The 14,313-nt window shown below is 41.5% G+C and overlaps 1 protein-coding gene across 4 annotated transcripts; it reads left to right on the top strand.

Moving 5' to 3' along the window:
* Positions 1 to 4,755: 4,755 nt before the first annotated feature.
* HNRNPH1 (heterogeneous nuclear ribonucleoprotein H1) lies at positions 4,756 to 13,887 on the top strand. Of its 4 annotated transcripts, none has more exons than XM_023741445.1 (13): positions 4,756 to 4,799; positions 5,267 to 5,395; positions 6,717 to 6,872; positions 7,074 to 7,217; positions 8,700 to 8,838; positions 9,787 to 9,965; positions 10,046 to 10,117; positions 10,174 to 10,307; positions 10,461 to 10,596; positions 11,034 to 11,093; positions 11,185 to 11,274; positions 11,963 to 12,055; positions 13,145 to 13,887. In XM_023741445.1, the coding sequence occupies exons 2-13, from the start codon at positions 5,299 to 5,301 to the stop codon at positions 13,261 to 13,263; spliced, it is 1,419 nt and encodes a 472-aa protein (XP_023597213.1). In that variant the 5' UTR covers positions 4,756 to 4,799; positions 5,267 to 5,298; the 3' UTR covers positions 13,264 to 13,887. The 4 variants fall into 4 exon arrangements, with proteins under 4 accessions (XP_023597213.1, XP_004387209.1, XP_023597215.1 ...); XM_004387152.2 differs by lacking the exon at positions 4,756 to 4,799 and adding an exon at positions 12,504 to 12,553; XM_023741447.1 differs by lacking the exon at positions 4,756 to 4,799 and adding an exon at positions 12,504 to 12,553 and having other exon boundaries at positions 11,185 to 11,244; positions 13,145 to 13,282.
* The last annotated feature ends 426 nt before the right edge of the window (positions 13,888 to 14,313 follow it).

Below are 14,313 nucleotides of genomic sequence, written 5' to 3'. Positions count from 1 at the left end.
AAATGTAAATTAGAGATACCATTTTTCTTAGTATTAAATGAGCAAAGATTAGAGGAAAGTCTCCGTGCCAGCAGAATGGGCAGCTATAGGACCCTCACACACCACAGAGAGGACTGTCAAGTGTTAGAACCTTTTATTAGAAGTAGCCCTAAAAATTCTCAAGGCGTTTCATAATGTTACTTCTAGAAATCGATCCTAAGGAAATTATATACTGTATTTTTGCAAATAACATGCCCGCGTAAATAATGCGCCCACACATGTAACGCACACAGTGCGCCTAGGAAAATAATGCGTGAGGGGGCTGCGCGGTTGGCAAAAAAACGTATAACGTGCATGTTATTTGTGTAAAAATATGGTAATCTTTCTATGATGATTATTGGATTACACGGGAATCAAATTTACTACATCTGTGGAAAGAGATGATGGAGAAGCTCAATATCATCAGTCAAGGCAAAGCCAGGGGCTGACTGTGAAACAGACCATTAATCGCTCATGTGCAAGTTCAAGGTGAAGCTGAAGAAAATCAAAACAAGTCCACAAGAACCAAAGTATGACCTTGAATACATCCCGCCTGAATTTAGAGATCATCTCAAGAATGGATCTGATGCACAGAACACTAATGACTGAAGACCACAAGAGCTGTGGGATGACATCAAGGACATCATACATGAAGAAAGTAAAACATCATTAAAAAGACAGGAAAGAAGAAAAAGACCAAAATGGATGTCAGAAGAGACTCTGAAACTTGCTCTTAAGTGCAGAGTAGCTAAAGTGAACAAAAGAAATGAAGAAGTAAAAGAGCTAAACACAAGATTTCAAAGGGCAGCACGAGAATAGAAGGTAAAGTATTATGATGAAATATGCAAAGACCTGGAGTCAGAAAACCAAAGGGAAGAACGTGCTCGGCATTTCTCAAGCTGAAAGAACTGAAGAGAAAATTCAAGCCTGAAGTTGCAATACAGAAGGATTCTATGGGCAAAAAATTGAATGATGCAGGAAGCATTAAAGTAAGATGAAAGGAATACACTGGCCAATGATGTTCATCCATCTCAGGAGGTAGCATATGATCAAGAGATGTTGATACTGAAGGAAGAAGTTCAAGCTGCACTGACACAAAAAACAGGACTCCAGGAATTGACAGAATGTCAATTGAGATACTTCAACAAATGGATGCAATGCTGAAAGTGCTTATTTGTTTATGTAAAGAAACTGGAAGACAGCTACCTGGCAAATTGACTGGAAGAGACCCATATCTGTGCCCATTCCAAAGAAAGGCAATCAAACAGAATGCAGAAATTACTGAATAATATCATTGATATCACATGCTAGCAACATTTTGCTGAAGATAATTAAAAAATGACTGCAGCTGTACATTGACAGAGACCTGCCAGAAGTTCAAGCTAGAGATTCAGAAGAGGATGTAGAATGAGTGATATCATTGCTGATGTCAGATGGATCTTGGCCAAAATGCAGAGAATACCAGAAAGATGATACCTGTGTTTTATTGACTACAGAAAAGCTTTCAAAAGTATAGATCATAACAGATTATTGATAACATCACCAAACCCAAAAAATCAAACCCATTGCTGTTGAGTCGATTCCAACTCATAGCAGCCCTATAGGGCAGAGTAGAACTGCCCCATAGGGTTTCCAAGGCTGTAAATCTTTATGGTAGCAGATTGATACATCTTTCTTCAGTCGAGCAGGTGGTGGGTTTGAACCACTGACCCTTCACTTAGCAGCCGAACACTTAACCACAGTGCCACCAGAGTTTCGTGATGACATTACAAAGAGTGGGAATTCCACAACACGTGAAACCTGTATGTAGATCGAGAGGCAACTGTTTGACAGAACAAGGAGACACTGCATGGTTCAGAACTGGAAAAGGTGTGTGCTAGGATTATTTCTTTTCATTTTACTTATTCAGTCTATATGCTGAATAATCCAAGAAGCTGGACTATATGAAGAACACTGTGGCATCAGGTTTGGAGGAAGACTCATTATCATCCTAAGAAATGCAGATGACACAACCTTGCTTTCGGAAAATGAAGATGACTTGAAGCACTTAGTGACAAAGGTCAAAGACAACAGCCTTCAGTACGGATTATGCCTGAATATGAAAAAAACTAAAATCCTCACAACTGGACCAATGAACAATATCATAAGTGGCAAAGAAATTGAAGTTGTCAATGATTTGATTTTATTTGGATCAATAATCAGCTTCCGTGGAAGGAACAGTCAAGATATCAAATGATATACTGCATTCAGCAAATCTGCTGCAAAAGACCTCTTTAAAATCTTAAAAAGCAAAGATGTCACTTTGACGAGTAAAGTGTGCCTGACCTAAGCCACAGTATTTTCAATTGCCTCATATACGTTCGAAAGCTGGACGACTGAAGAATTGATGCATTCCAGCTGTGGTGTTGGTGAAGACTATTGAATAGTAGTGGACTGCCAAAAGAATGATCAAATTAGTTTTAGAAGAAATACAATCAGAATGCTCCTTAGAAGCAAGGATGGAGATACTTCGACTCGCTTTCTTTGGACACATCATCAGGAAAGTCCAATCTCTACAAAAGGACACTATGGTTGGTAAAGTGGAGGGTTGGTGAGGGAGAGGGAGGCTGTCTTAGTTATCTGGTGCTGCTATAACAGAAGTACCACAAGTGGATGGCCTGAACAAACAGAAATCTATCTTCTCACAGTTTAGGAGGCTAGATGTCTGAATTCAGAGCACTGGCTCTAGTGGAAGCCGTTCTCTGTCGGCTCTGGGGGGAAGGTCCTAAATTTCTGTAGCTTCTGTTTCCTGGTTCCATGTGGCTTGGCATCTCTCTTCCCCCATCTCTGGTTGCTTGTTTAATCTCTTTTATATCTTAGAAGAGATTGGCTCAAGAAAGACCCTACACTAATCCTGTGTCATTAACATAACAAAGACAACCCATTCCCAAACGGGATTATAACCACAGGCATAGAGGTTATGATTTACAACACATATTCTTGGGGGACACAATTCAATCCATGACAGAGGTCCTAGGTGAGATGGATTGACACAGTGGCTGAAACAATGGACTCAAACATAGCAATGTTCAGGAAGGTGTACATAAGGCAGTTATGAGTTGTAGCCAACTCAAAGGCAACCACTACCTCCAATCAGAAACCAGAGTTCTCATATGCTGTAACCTATTAAGAAACGGGAAGAGGTAGTTGTCTGATGTCCTGGAAAGAGTACCCCAAAACAAAAAGTGTTTTCTTAGCTTCTGAATTACCCAGAGATAGCCCTCCTGGGTGGAAGACTTGGGATTGCCACCTCTTCACGACCTTAGTCAAAGTACCTTCTACTTCCTTTAGCTTTTTTATGTGCACCATCAATTTACCCTGTCTGTTCCATCTGTGTCCCCCTCACACCCAGCAACAGAGTTTTCCTATAACCTACAAACAGCTTCTATTGCTCCCCTGCTGAAGATCTGCCAATGCCTTCCCACGCACTTGGGATAACACTCTTGCCAAGGCCTAAATAGCCTTTCAAGATCGGGCCCCTCCTACCTCTGGGATCCTATCTTGGATCACCCTCTCCCTACTTCATTAATCTCCTTTCCAGTTTCTTCAAACCTGTCAAAACTGGATTCTGCCGCCAGGCCATCGCACTTGGTCAGGAAACACACTTCCGCCACATCTTCCCCTGGTGGCACTCGGAGAGGCCTTCACTGGGGCACTGCCTTATTGTTAACCTGCTTATTGTCTGTCTCCTGGGGTCTCGGGGAATCGTTCCAATTTCCCAGTAGTGCTGCTCTGCTGGGAATCATGAACATCACATGTCTCGGGCCATATGCGCACACAGGGTGACCCTAGGGCCTCCCCGAAGGTAGTGTCTCCACCTGAGAAATAGAAGTAACCGTGCCTACTTAGCCCTGGGAGCGGCGGCCCCCGCGCGGGCTCAACTCGCGCTCACGAGGCGCAGCGGGACGTGGCGCCCGGTGACCTCCTCTCGTGAGAGTGCCCCGCGGCGTTCAGGGCCGGCCAACCCTGGGGCGGATCGGGTCTGGTCGTAGAGTCCAAGTTCGTTATAGGCAAAAGCGGGGCACCGGACTGAGACACAGACACGGGGACTGGGAGCAGGCCGGGGGCCAAGGCCCGACGGCGGCAGGTAAGGGGAAGTGAAGGCACACACGCCTCGGACAAGCCCCAGGCGCAGGAAGCCCGAGGCCCCAGCACCCAGAAGAGCGGCCCAGCAGTCTGGGGCGGATTAGCTCTGGCGGGCCCTAGGGAGAAAGAGGGCAGGCACCGCGGGGTTGGCGGGCGACTTAAGGCCGCGCCTGTTCGTTTCAGGTTGGACAGGAGCGCGGAGAAAGGGCTGTGGTGGGTAGGAGGGGGGACCACCCCACCGCAGCCCAGGGCCTGAGAACCCCATACCGTCCTTATAGAGACCTGTTTGCCGCCATCCCCCGCCCCCACTTCAGCGGGTAAACCGAGAGAACGGTTTGAAGGAGGACGCATGCGCACGACACTAAATTATAAACCGCGGAGGCTCGATCACAATTCGCGGGAAAGCGCAGGCGCAGAAAAAGCGGGGTGGGTTTATGGAAGAGGGGACTGAGCCCAAGACGCATGCGCACAATAATCTGCTGGCGGGAGGCGGGCCCGCTCATGAAGTTACGCATGCGGTTGAGCGCTTTGTGACGCAAAGGGGCGGTGCGGGCACCTGTCTGCGCGTGCGCAGAGGTTTCTCAAAGGCCCTTATTTAGGTTGCGCAGGCGCCGCTTGTTCATTTCTTCTGAACCACGGCAAACTAGACTTTGCAGGTGGGTGCTAGTTGATCATTGTTTGTCTCCCAGCGCCTCCCGAGGCTACCGTTTTTACAAGGATTGCTTGCGATCAGAACCCCAGTAGATCCTGGGTGCCCCAGCAAGTTGCAGGCTGCCGCTGGGAGCCAGGAATGGCCCGACGAGTGTTGGCGGGGCCGCCGAGGCCTGCAGGCCGCGCGCCTCTATTGTGTGAGATGTCGGAGGAGGCGGAGCGGAAGCGGCCGCCGCCATTTCCTTGCTTCCACGCTGGCGCCAGGCCTGCGCGCCCTCTGCTTGGTGCAGCGGTACCGGGTGCCCAGAGCGGCTTGGGGGCTCCGATCTCTAGCCAGGAGGTTTTGGGTGGCCGGGGTCGCTGGGCTTGGGCTTGGCTTCTAATGAGGGTCCGCGGGTCTGCGGCGCGCTTCGAGGGTGGAGGGCAGTTGAATTCATATTTCTTAGGTCTGATCCTCATCTCCACCTCGCAGTCTTATTTCTGCCTCAGGACTCCTAAGAGACGATGATGTTGGGGACTGAAGGTGGAGAGGGATTCGTGGTCAAGGTCCGGGGTTTGCCCTGGTCTTGCTCGGCCGAAGAAGTGCAGCGGTTTTTTTCTGGTAAGTTTGAAGCGCGCTGCGGGAGAGCTCGCGGCCCGGATAGACGGGCGGCCCTGGGTGGGTAGGCGCGCGATCCGGGGCGGGCTGGCTCGGGGCGCCCCCTAGTGGGGCGCGGGCGCAGCCGTGGGCGCTGGGCCCCTCGCACTTGGCCGGCCGATGTTACGCAATGGAAATTGCGAAAGCGCCGCCCGCGCTCCCGGACCCGTTGGGATCGGGAAGTGCGGCCGCTTCAAAGGTGTGTTTTTTTTTTTCCTGTATTCTTTGCTTGTCTTTAAAAACCAGCGTTTCCATTGTATAGGCCTGCCAGTGTTTTCGGAAAAATAAATGGGAATAGACGAGAATTCCCTGGCTCAATCTTGGAAAGTTGCCAAGTGGCTGGCCCAACTAAATAGTATCTTGGGACGTTTTACGTGTAATGGTAACTTTCCAGTTTTGGTATTTCTTTGAAAAGCGGCATTCTGCTTCAGAAGCTAAAATGTCACTTCTTAATTTCAGAAATTTTCCTAATCAAGATTTGGTAATTGAAAAGTTCTTGCTCATATAGTTCTTGATCTGGCTCATTTTACATTTGAGGACACTGAAGCCCAGGGAAGTGTGCTTGCCTGTGTAGCTTTCTTGAAATAAACGTAGGTTTTTTGAGTAATTTTACCAGAATGTCCTTTGTTCCTTTTGTAAGATTAGAATAATAAAGTCGTATATGCAAAGATGCTTGTAGTATTGACTTACTGTCTGAATTTAGCATTGGTAAAGGAAAACGACCTGTAAAACAAGAACCAAGTACACTGGAAGCCACTTTGCAGGGGGCAAGACTGGGTTTGGCTTCAGCTGTGCAACTTGAATCATTTTAGCTTGGTAACAGTGATCCCCGTTCAGGTGAGTGTTGCGTCTGCAATTTGGATTTGGAATGAGAAATCTTAACGTGGCTGTTGGTAAACTAAAACGGATGGACAAATGCCCCAGACCAAAACTAGTTTCCAAAAATGCCATAAAATTAGAAGATGCAGACTTTGATAGTTTGTTGCTGAGAAGGTCATGGAGACACTTGGATAGTGAGGACTTGGTGTCTTAGATAACTTATTAGAAGCTGCTTTGAATATTGAATTCTGATGGAATGGTAATATATCATTTAGGGAATAAGATAGTTTGAGAGAGGATGGCTGCTTAATTACCATAAAGACAGTATAGAAATGGGTAATCTCGGTTATTCTAGGCTTTATAGGTGTTCTACTTCATACTGGGGACCAAGATAGGCATTTCATCTGTATCGCCCAGAGGTGGTTTTTGGTTTTAAATTCTGTATTAACGGTTGTTTTCTTTCCAGACTGCAAAATTCAAAATGGGGCTCAAGGTATTCGTTTCATCTACACCCGAGAAGGCAGACCAAGTGGCGAGGCTTTTGTTGAACTTGAATCAGAAGATGAAGTCAAACTGGCCCTGAAAAAAGACAGAGAAACTATGGGACACAGATATGTTGAAGGTTTGATTTATGTTGCCCTAGTAACAGTAAATAAAACAAACAATAGCTCTTACTCCCTTCTGAATTTTAGGTATTTGACCGCATGGAAATGGGCATCTAAGGGAGTTTATGGCAGCTCTTCCTAGCTTATCTAAAGACCAGGAAGTCTGAAATTTGTTTTCTGACTTTCCGAAATTGACTAATTCTAAGCACCTCTTTCAGTATTCAAGTCAAACAACGTTGAAATGGATTGGGTGTTGAAGCATACTGGTCCAAATAGTCCTGACACGGCCAATGATGGCTTTGTGCGGCTTAGAGGACTCCCGTTTGGATGTAGCAAGGAAGAAATTGTTCAGTTCTTCTCAGGTATGTAGTAGTGTTGCTGAGCAGTGAGTTTTGGTTAGCTTCTGGCAACCTGTGATTTAATAGAACCTTAAAAGTTGATAGCTTAGATACTTAAGTTGTAAGCATATGCAGATGAATTAATGTTTTCTTCTTCCTGGAGACCTTCAAATAATTTAAGCCCATCTTAAAGGTGGAAGTTAAATGCTGCCAAAACGCTGACTTTGCCTATACTTAGTATTGTAGTTCAGAGTAGATACTTGATTGAGGGTTGTCCTCAATAGCTTAACTTCTCTCCTCACGTTGTTGTTCAGCAAAGTACTCCAAGTTAAAGGTAAGCTCCTTCAACGTTAGATTGATGTACCAGTCAGGTTGTTATTTATGGCAAGTGTCTTATGTTAGTGACACTTAATTGGTCATGGGACCAGAAACAACTCATGGCCTAATTTCTGTATACAGAAAGCAACTTAGTTTAGCCAGGGAACTATAAATTTGAAGCCAATCTAACGTGATCATAGATAGGGAGAATGTTTGCAGTCTTGGTATCTATAAAAGTGTTTTGAAATTGTTCTGGGCCTAAAGTATTTGAATGTTTTTATGCTGAAGAGCTTATAAGAGTGCATGTTTAGCAGAATGTTAGATTATGTATTTTAAATATTAATATTCATGTAATTGGAATTAAGAGCAAGAAATCCTTTCATGGTTTAGTGTAGTATATGTCTTAAAGTCTTAAATATTAGTTATATATCTAGTGCTAATATTTTGTTAGAATATTTGAAATCAAGTCTGTTTTGATTGTTTTTATCTAAATTGGTGAGAACTGAATGCTATGTGTCAACTTTAAATATGAACATAATTTCATATCTTCTAGGAAGTGCTTTTAAGCCCTTTTTGTAAGCTTGGGAATGTATCCACGGAAAGGATTTTTCGTAGACGGAATTTCCAGAAGTGAATCATACTACTGTTAGAGCATAAGAGTGCATGATTATGCTGTGTAGATCAGTTGTTTGTTGAAAAGTTTAGATTGTATGTTTTCTTGTCACTTATATGATTTAAGCAATGTTTCAGTTTGTATATTAAATGTTTAAACATGTTAACTGTTTTAAACTTGAAGTTCCACTAAACAGCATTAAAATATAAATTGAGGTCAGAGGTGTGTCTTGAATTTAGTAAAATGTTGTATTTAATGCTTGAAACTTTATTAAATATATGTATAATTCTCAACATAAAGTTGCATAGATCAGTGTTCTTAATTGTTGAATTCTTAATGCACCCTGTGTTAAGCAAGTTTTTTCTTGTATACTATGTCACAGGATGTGTTAGGAATTACTTTGTAATAATGGAACTTCATATTATTGCAATGCATATTTAAAGAATACTTTTTGAAAGCATACCATTCACCTAAAGTTAAAATTCTGGTTTATTTAAAGCTATAAGAAGAATCATTTCTGGGCTTGTGATGTTAATATTGCCCCCCTACTGGGGTTATTTGTCCTTGGGTTGAAGGGTTGGAAATCGTGCCAAATGGGATAACATTGCCGGTGGACTTCCAGGGGAGGAGTACGGGGGAGGCCTTCGTGCAGTTTGCTTCACAGGAAATAGCTGAAAAGGCTCTAAAGAAACACAAGGAAAGAATAGGGCACAGGTGGGGATGGATGGTTGGTTGGATATGTCACTTTTCTTATGGTAAACAATTAAATCCATATTCTCTCTGCTTAAAGGAAATCTATTTCATAGTCCCAATTAATTGACGTTTTGCCACAATTTCAAATTTTCTGTGTCAAAGTTCCACATTGCATTCAAATTAAATTTTAGGTTTAAAAATTGTCCCCAGTTAATTTGGCCTTATTGATTTTGTAGGTATTCCAATTTATTAATCTCAGTCACTGGAGTTGAGAGACTATGGCTTTAAAAAAATTGTTGATGCAAACCTGGCTTTAGCTGTAATAACACACACCTAGTAAATTAATATTACCATAAGAAAATGTGATACTTTCTGATCTTGTTTTTAAAGTTGAAATGCAACAAACTTTTTCTTGCTGTATAAATATTCTGCATATGTATTAATAAGCATAGCTTTCAAGAAATTGTCACAAAAGGTTTTATTCTCTTTGCTTGTGACTATTTTTCATTGAAGCATGCGCTTACCTATGCTGATTCCTACTAAAAGCATAGGCTGGGGTATTTATTGGCGAAAAGAAATGTGTAGTGTGGGCTAGACTGTTGGTGGAGGCTGGCATTTTAGCCTACTTGCTATACATGCTGCCAATGGATTTAAGATTTGAAATGTTTAAAGTTGAGTGGAATTCTTTCCCTCCTATAAAACATTCACAGTGCTCCTCTCTACCCCTAAGGTTGGGCTCTTGATGCCTAAGAGGAGTGAGGTTTTTTCCTATAAAGTTTACATTAAATAATCTTTAAAGAGTGAATTTCTGGTCATTGCCTATGCAAATATAAGAAATCTGGCTTAAAATATTTGTCAGTTTTATGGCTATGACTAGACTGTTTTTTTGTATAACTAAATACCTGTATGAAGGGGACTAATGTTCTTTTTCTCCCTCCCCATCCTCCTCCTCCATGAACAATGCTTTAGGTATATCGAAATCTTTAAGAGCAGTCGAGCTGAAGTTAGAACTCACTATGATCCACCTCGAAAACTTATGGCCATGCAGCGGCCAGGTCCCTATGACAGACCTGGGGCTGGCAGAGGGTATAACAGTATTGGCAGAGGAGCTGGCTTTGAAAGGATGAGGCGTGGTGCTTATGGTGGAGGTAAGTAAGATATGCGATGGTCAAGAAGAATGTTCTTTGTCTTGTGTTTGCATTTGATAGACTGTACTTTTGTTTTTCAGGCTACGGAGGCTATGATGACTATAATGGCTATAATGATGGCTATGGATTCGGGTCAGATAGATTTGGAAGAGGTAAAGTAAGAATTGAATTTATCAGCTGAAGTGTACTTACACTCTTGTCCATCTAGACCTCAATTATTGTTTTTCAGGAATGTCTGATCACAGATACGGGGATGGTGGTTCTACTTTCCAGAGCACAACAGGACACTGTGTACACATGCGGGGATTACCTTACAGAGCTACCGAGAATGACATTTACAATGTAAGTGTTAGGTGAATTCGCAAGTCAGATATTTGAGAAGGGCAGTAGAAACTTGAGCCTTATCCAACTTAAGTGAAACATCCTGCTATAAATATTTTAGTTTTTTGTAACTTTAGAAAGTTGACTTGATTCTTTGAAATGCCTTGTATTTAGTTTTTTTCACCACTCAACCCTGTGAGAGTACATATTGAAATTGGTCCTGACGGCAGAGTAACTGGAGAGGCAGATGTTGAGTTTGCTACTCATGAAGATGCTGTGGCTGCTATGTCAAAAGACAAAGCAAATATGCGTAAGTGTGTTTCAGTGTTTTGGTGGGCTAGTAAAGGTAGCTGTGTGTGGGCATGCTGCGTTTGACTGAAAATCTTCCAGTTTTTGTGGTAGAGGATTAAGAAAAAGTGTGTATGAGAAATTTTGTCCTTTAATAGACTTTTAGGGATGTGTTGAAAACTAGTATTTTTTTCGAGGTATAAATAAGATTTGTGATATGAATATTGATTTGAAGTATATCCTTGGTTGACAGTTGATGAATGTTTAAAACTAAAGGCTAGTTTTTGAAACCTGCATTAATGCTTCAGTTCAAATAAATCATCTGAGAGAAAGCAGCCAGAATTTTCTTACCTAAGTATTTGAAGTTCACAGATTTTACTTCTCATAAAGAACTAAACTGCTGCTTTTGTTTTCTTTCACCAACAAACATTTCTCAAACTTCTTTTTTTCTCATTTCAGAACACAGATATGTAGAACTCTTCTTGAATTCTACAGCAGGAGCAAGCGGTGGTGCTTACGGTAGCCAAATGCTAGGAGGCATGGGTTTGTGTAAATATCACTTTAGTGTCTTTTTTTAAGCTAACCTTGTATGCCTTTTCTCTCATTTCAGAACACAGATATGTAGAACTCTTCTTGAATTCTACAGCAGGAGCAAGCGGTGGTGCTTATGGTAGCCAAATGATGGGAGGCATGGGCTTGTGTAAATATCGTTAGTTTTTTTAAAAACCAAAACATATCTGTATAAGTTGATTATATAAGTTAAGTTAATCTTATTTAGTGAATTTAGCATAACAGTTTAAGTTAGGCAAGGAAAATCGTTTTCTTGATTTGAATGAATTTATTTTGTGTCTAGCTCACTAACTGAAACCAGTTGTAAAACTATTTAAAATAGATAATTCTGATTAAAGTACTTTTGTTTTGGGGGAGGGGAGTACAGAAGGAAACTAGTTACATTGCCTAAGTATAAAGTTTATATCTAAAATAAATTCTTTAGCAAAAAGCATAGGATCAAAACGAGTTGGCATAGTGGGCATAATTAGGTGTTCCATATACCTATGTATTGATGTTCTGTAACATGAAATTAAGGGGGCAAACCCCAGTAAATCCAGGCAAGCAATTTCATAAGATCTTCACAAAGAGCCTCTACATATGGAATCAATATCGATTTAGTCCTGCTGATGTGTGTACTGTTAAGACATTTGGTTTATAAATGTTTGATTAGCTCATGATGAAGAGTAGTTTGGTCATAGACAATAGATAGATGGAGGCAGAGGGTTATAGTAGTATCAGATCAGGACTGGAAAATCAGATGTAGAATTACAAGCCCGGTACCACCAGGTACCACATTACATTGGGGACATGGTTCTAATGTATTTTTAACTTAACAGCAAACCAGTCCAGTTATGGTGGCCCAGCTAGCCAGCAGCTGAGTGGTGGTTATGGAGGCGGCTATGGCGGCCAGAGCAGCATGAGTGGATATGGTAAGCATGATTCTTTATGTATTTACAGTAAGTTTTAGGCAGGTTTCTTTAGTTGGGAATATGCAGGCTCCTTTCTGTGAAATTGGGTTATTAAATGTATGCTTTTGACCCTAATGTAACTTTTTAATAGTTTAATTTTCAGAAACATTGGGAGGGGGTAGTGTTCTATGTATTATTATAGTCATTATTGCCACTGGAATTCTGTCAAGCCAGAAAACATCTGCCTCCATTTATTAAAAAATTGAAGTAGTTCACATTCTGTCTTTTGTTTGTTAGCATTAAATCAATTTTAGATGGAGGGACAATTTTAAATTGTAGGATGGTGGTGGGGTTCAGGACCGTATGTATTAGTCATTTAACCTAGGATTAGTTTTATTTATTTTTTTCAATTGGTCTAAAGAATGGTGATTTTGGTATTATAGTCTTACCCTACAAAATCCTTTTGCAGACCAAGTTTTACAGGAAAACTCCAGTGATTTTCAATCAAACATTGCATAGGTAAATATTTTCTCAAAAAATATAAATTCCCAATAGCAAATACTGATATGTTGTAATAACACTTCCCATAGCAGTCAATGGCTCTGACTTAACTCCATGGAGGCTGCCATTTTGGGCACAGTGAGTTGCCTTTAGTCCAACTTTGTCGTCTCACTTCCTGCCCACCATGAATAGGAAAAGCAAGAGACTTCCCCTGTGCTCCCTATTCATATGCCATTTGATGGACACATTGTGAATGTTTATGGTAAATTTTTTTTGAAATGCCTTGCTTAGCTTTAAAAACAACATGAAGTAATTTTTGCAATTTTTGAAAAACACTAGTTTTCCTTTAAACTTAATTTTCCGTGTTGATCCTGAAGTATCCACTTAAATGGTAGCACAAGAGTCTGGCAAGTTGGTACTGCAGAGAAAAGGGGTTAATTGAGACTTGTTTGGAGTCAGGTTTCCCCTTTCCCAAACATGCTTCTCGCCACTTGGACAGCAGCCATTTGTACTCTTTTAAAACCTTTTAAACTTTTTCTTGGAATGCTGTATTTTATTCAGCTGATAGTGTGACACTTTTCCTAACTTGTCAAATCGATCTCTTTGCAGGTAGCCAAGGAACAATGAACAGCAGCTACTACAGTAGTGGAAGCCGTGCATCTATGGGAGTGAATGGAATGGGAGGGATGTCTAGCATGTCCAGTATGAGTGGTGGATGGGGAATGTAATCCTTAACACTGACTCTTGGTCAACATTTTTTTAAGAAAAAGGAAAAAAAAAAATCTTAACAGTTTTGCAATTTAAGCTCGTGATTTATGCTTACTCTAAGTGGAAATCAGGATTGTTTTAAAATGATTTCAGGTTCAGTGTTTTTGAATATGAAACATTCACCTAGGTGTAACAACGAAGTTTGAGTAAACTATAACTGTTAAACAATTTTCAGCTTTTCTCCAGTTAGTTGTAGGATGTACTTAAGCAGTAAGCGTATTTAGGTTAAAGCAGTTCAATTATGTTAAATGTTGCTCTTATACCACATTACATTGAACACAATGCATGTTGAAAGACATGCTTTTTTGTAAAACTCAAATATAGGAGCTGTGTCTACAATTAAAAGTGAAACATTTGGCATGTTTGTTAATTCTAGTTTCATTTAATAACCTGTAAGGCACGTAAGTTTAAGCTTTTTTAAGTTAATGGGGAAAATGAGACGCAATACCAGTACTTCAGGATTTTGGTCTTGGTGTTTATATGAAATTCTGAGGCCTTGATTTAAAACTTCCATTGTGATTTCCTTTTAGGTGTATTGCGCTAAGTGAAACTTGTCAAATAAATCTTCCTTTTAAAAACTGCAATTTGTCTTGTCTGTGCTTCAGTGTCATGTGGACTGTTTCTTGGTGCTCTATTCCTGCCTGGGGCGTAGGTGACAGTGGTAGCTGTGGCAGAGGCTCGGCAGTTGAGGCTGTTGTGTAGATGTCTTCAGACTTCTCTTCCCTCCGGTGCAACTAAGGTAAACATAGCTTGGGGGCCCTTTTGGAAGGGCTATATGTTTGGCCTGGCTGCACGTGACCTGATTTGAAGTGCCTAACTTGCTAAGCACTTGCACAAAGCAAAGGAAGAGGCATGAGTGGACTTTACTGCATGGCCTGCAGTCCACAAAGGCTGCTTTCAGGCATGGCTGAGAAGTAACAGATGGGGGTGATTAGAAGGTACCCTTTTGAATCTGGTTGTCTCTAATTTTGTATTTATGATGGGATGTCTTCTAGAAGGAGCTTTTCAAG

The sequence above is a fragment of the Trichechus manatus genome, unplaced genomic scaffold, assembly GCF_000243295.1.
Source record: "Trichechus manatus latirostris isolate Lorelei unplaced genomic scaffold, TriManLat1.0 scaffold00181, whole genome shotgun sequence".
In the NCBI taxonomy this organism is placed as follows: Eukaryota; Metazoa; Chordata; class Mammalia; order Sirenia; family Trichechidae; genus Trichechus; species Trichechus manatus.
This window is presented reverse-complemented; position numbering and strand designations above follow the sequence as displayed.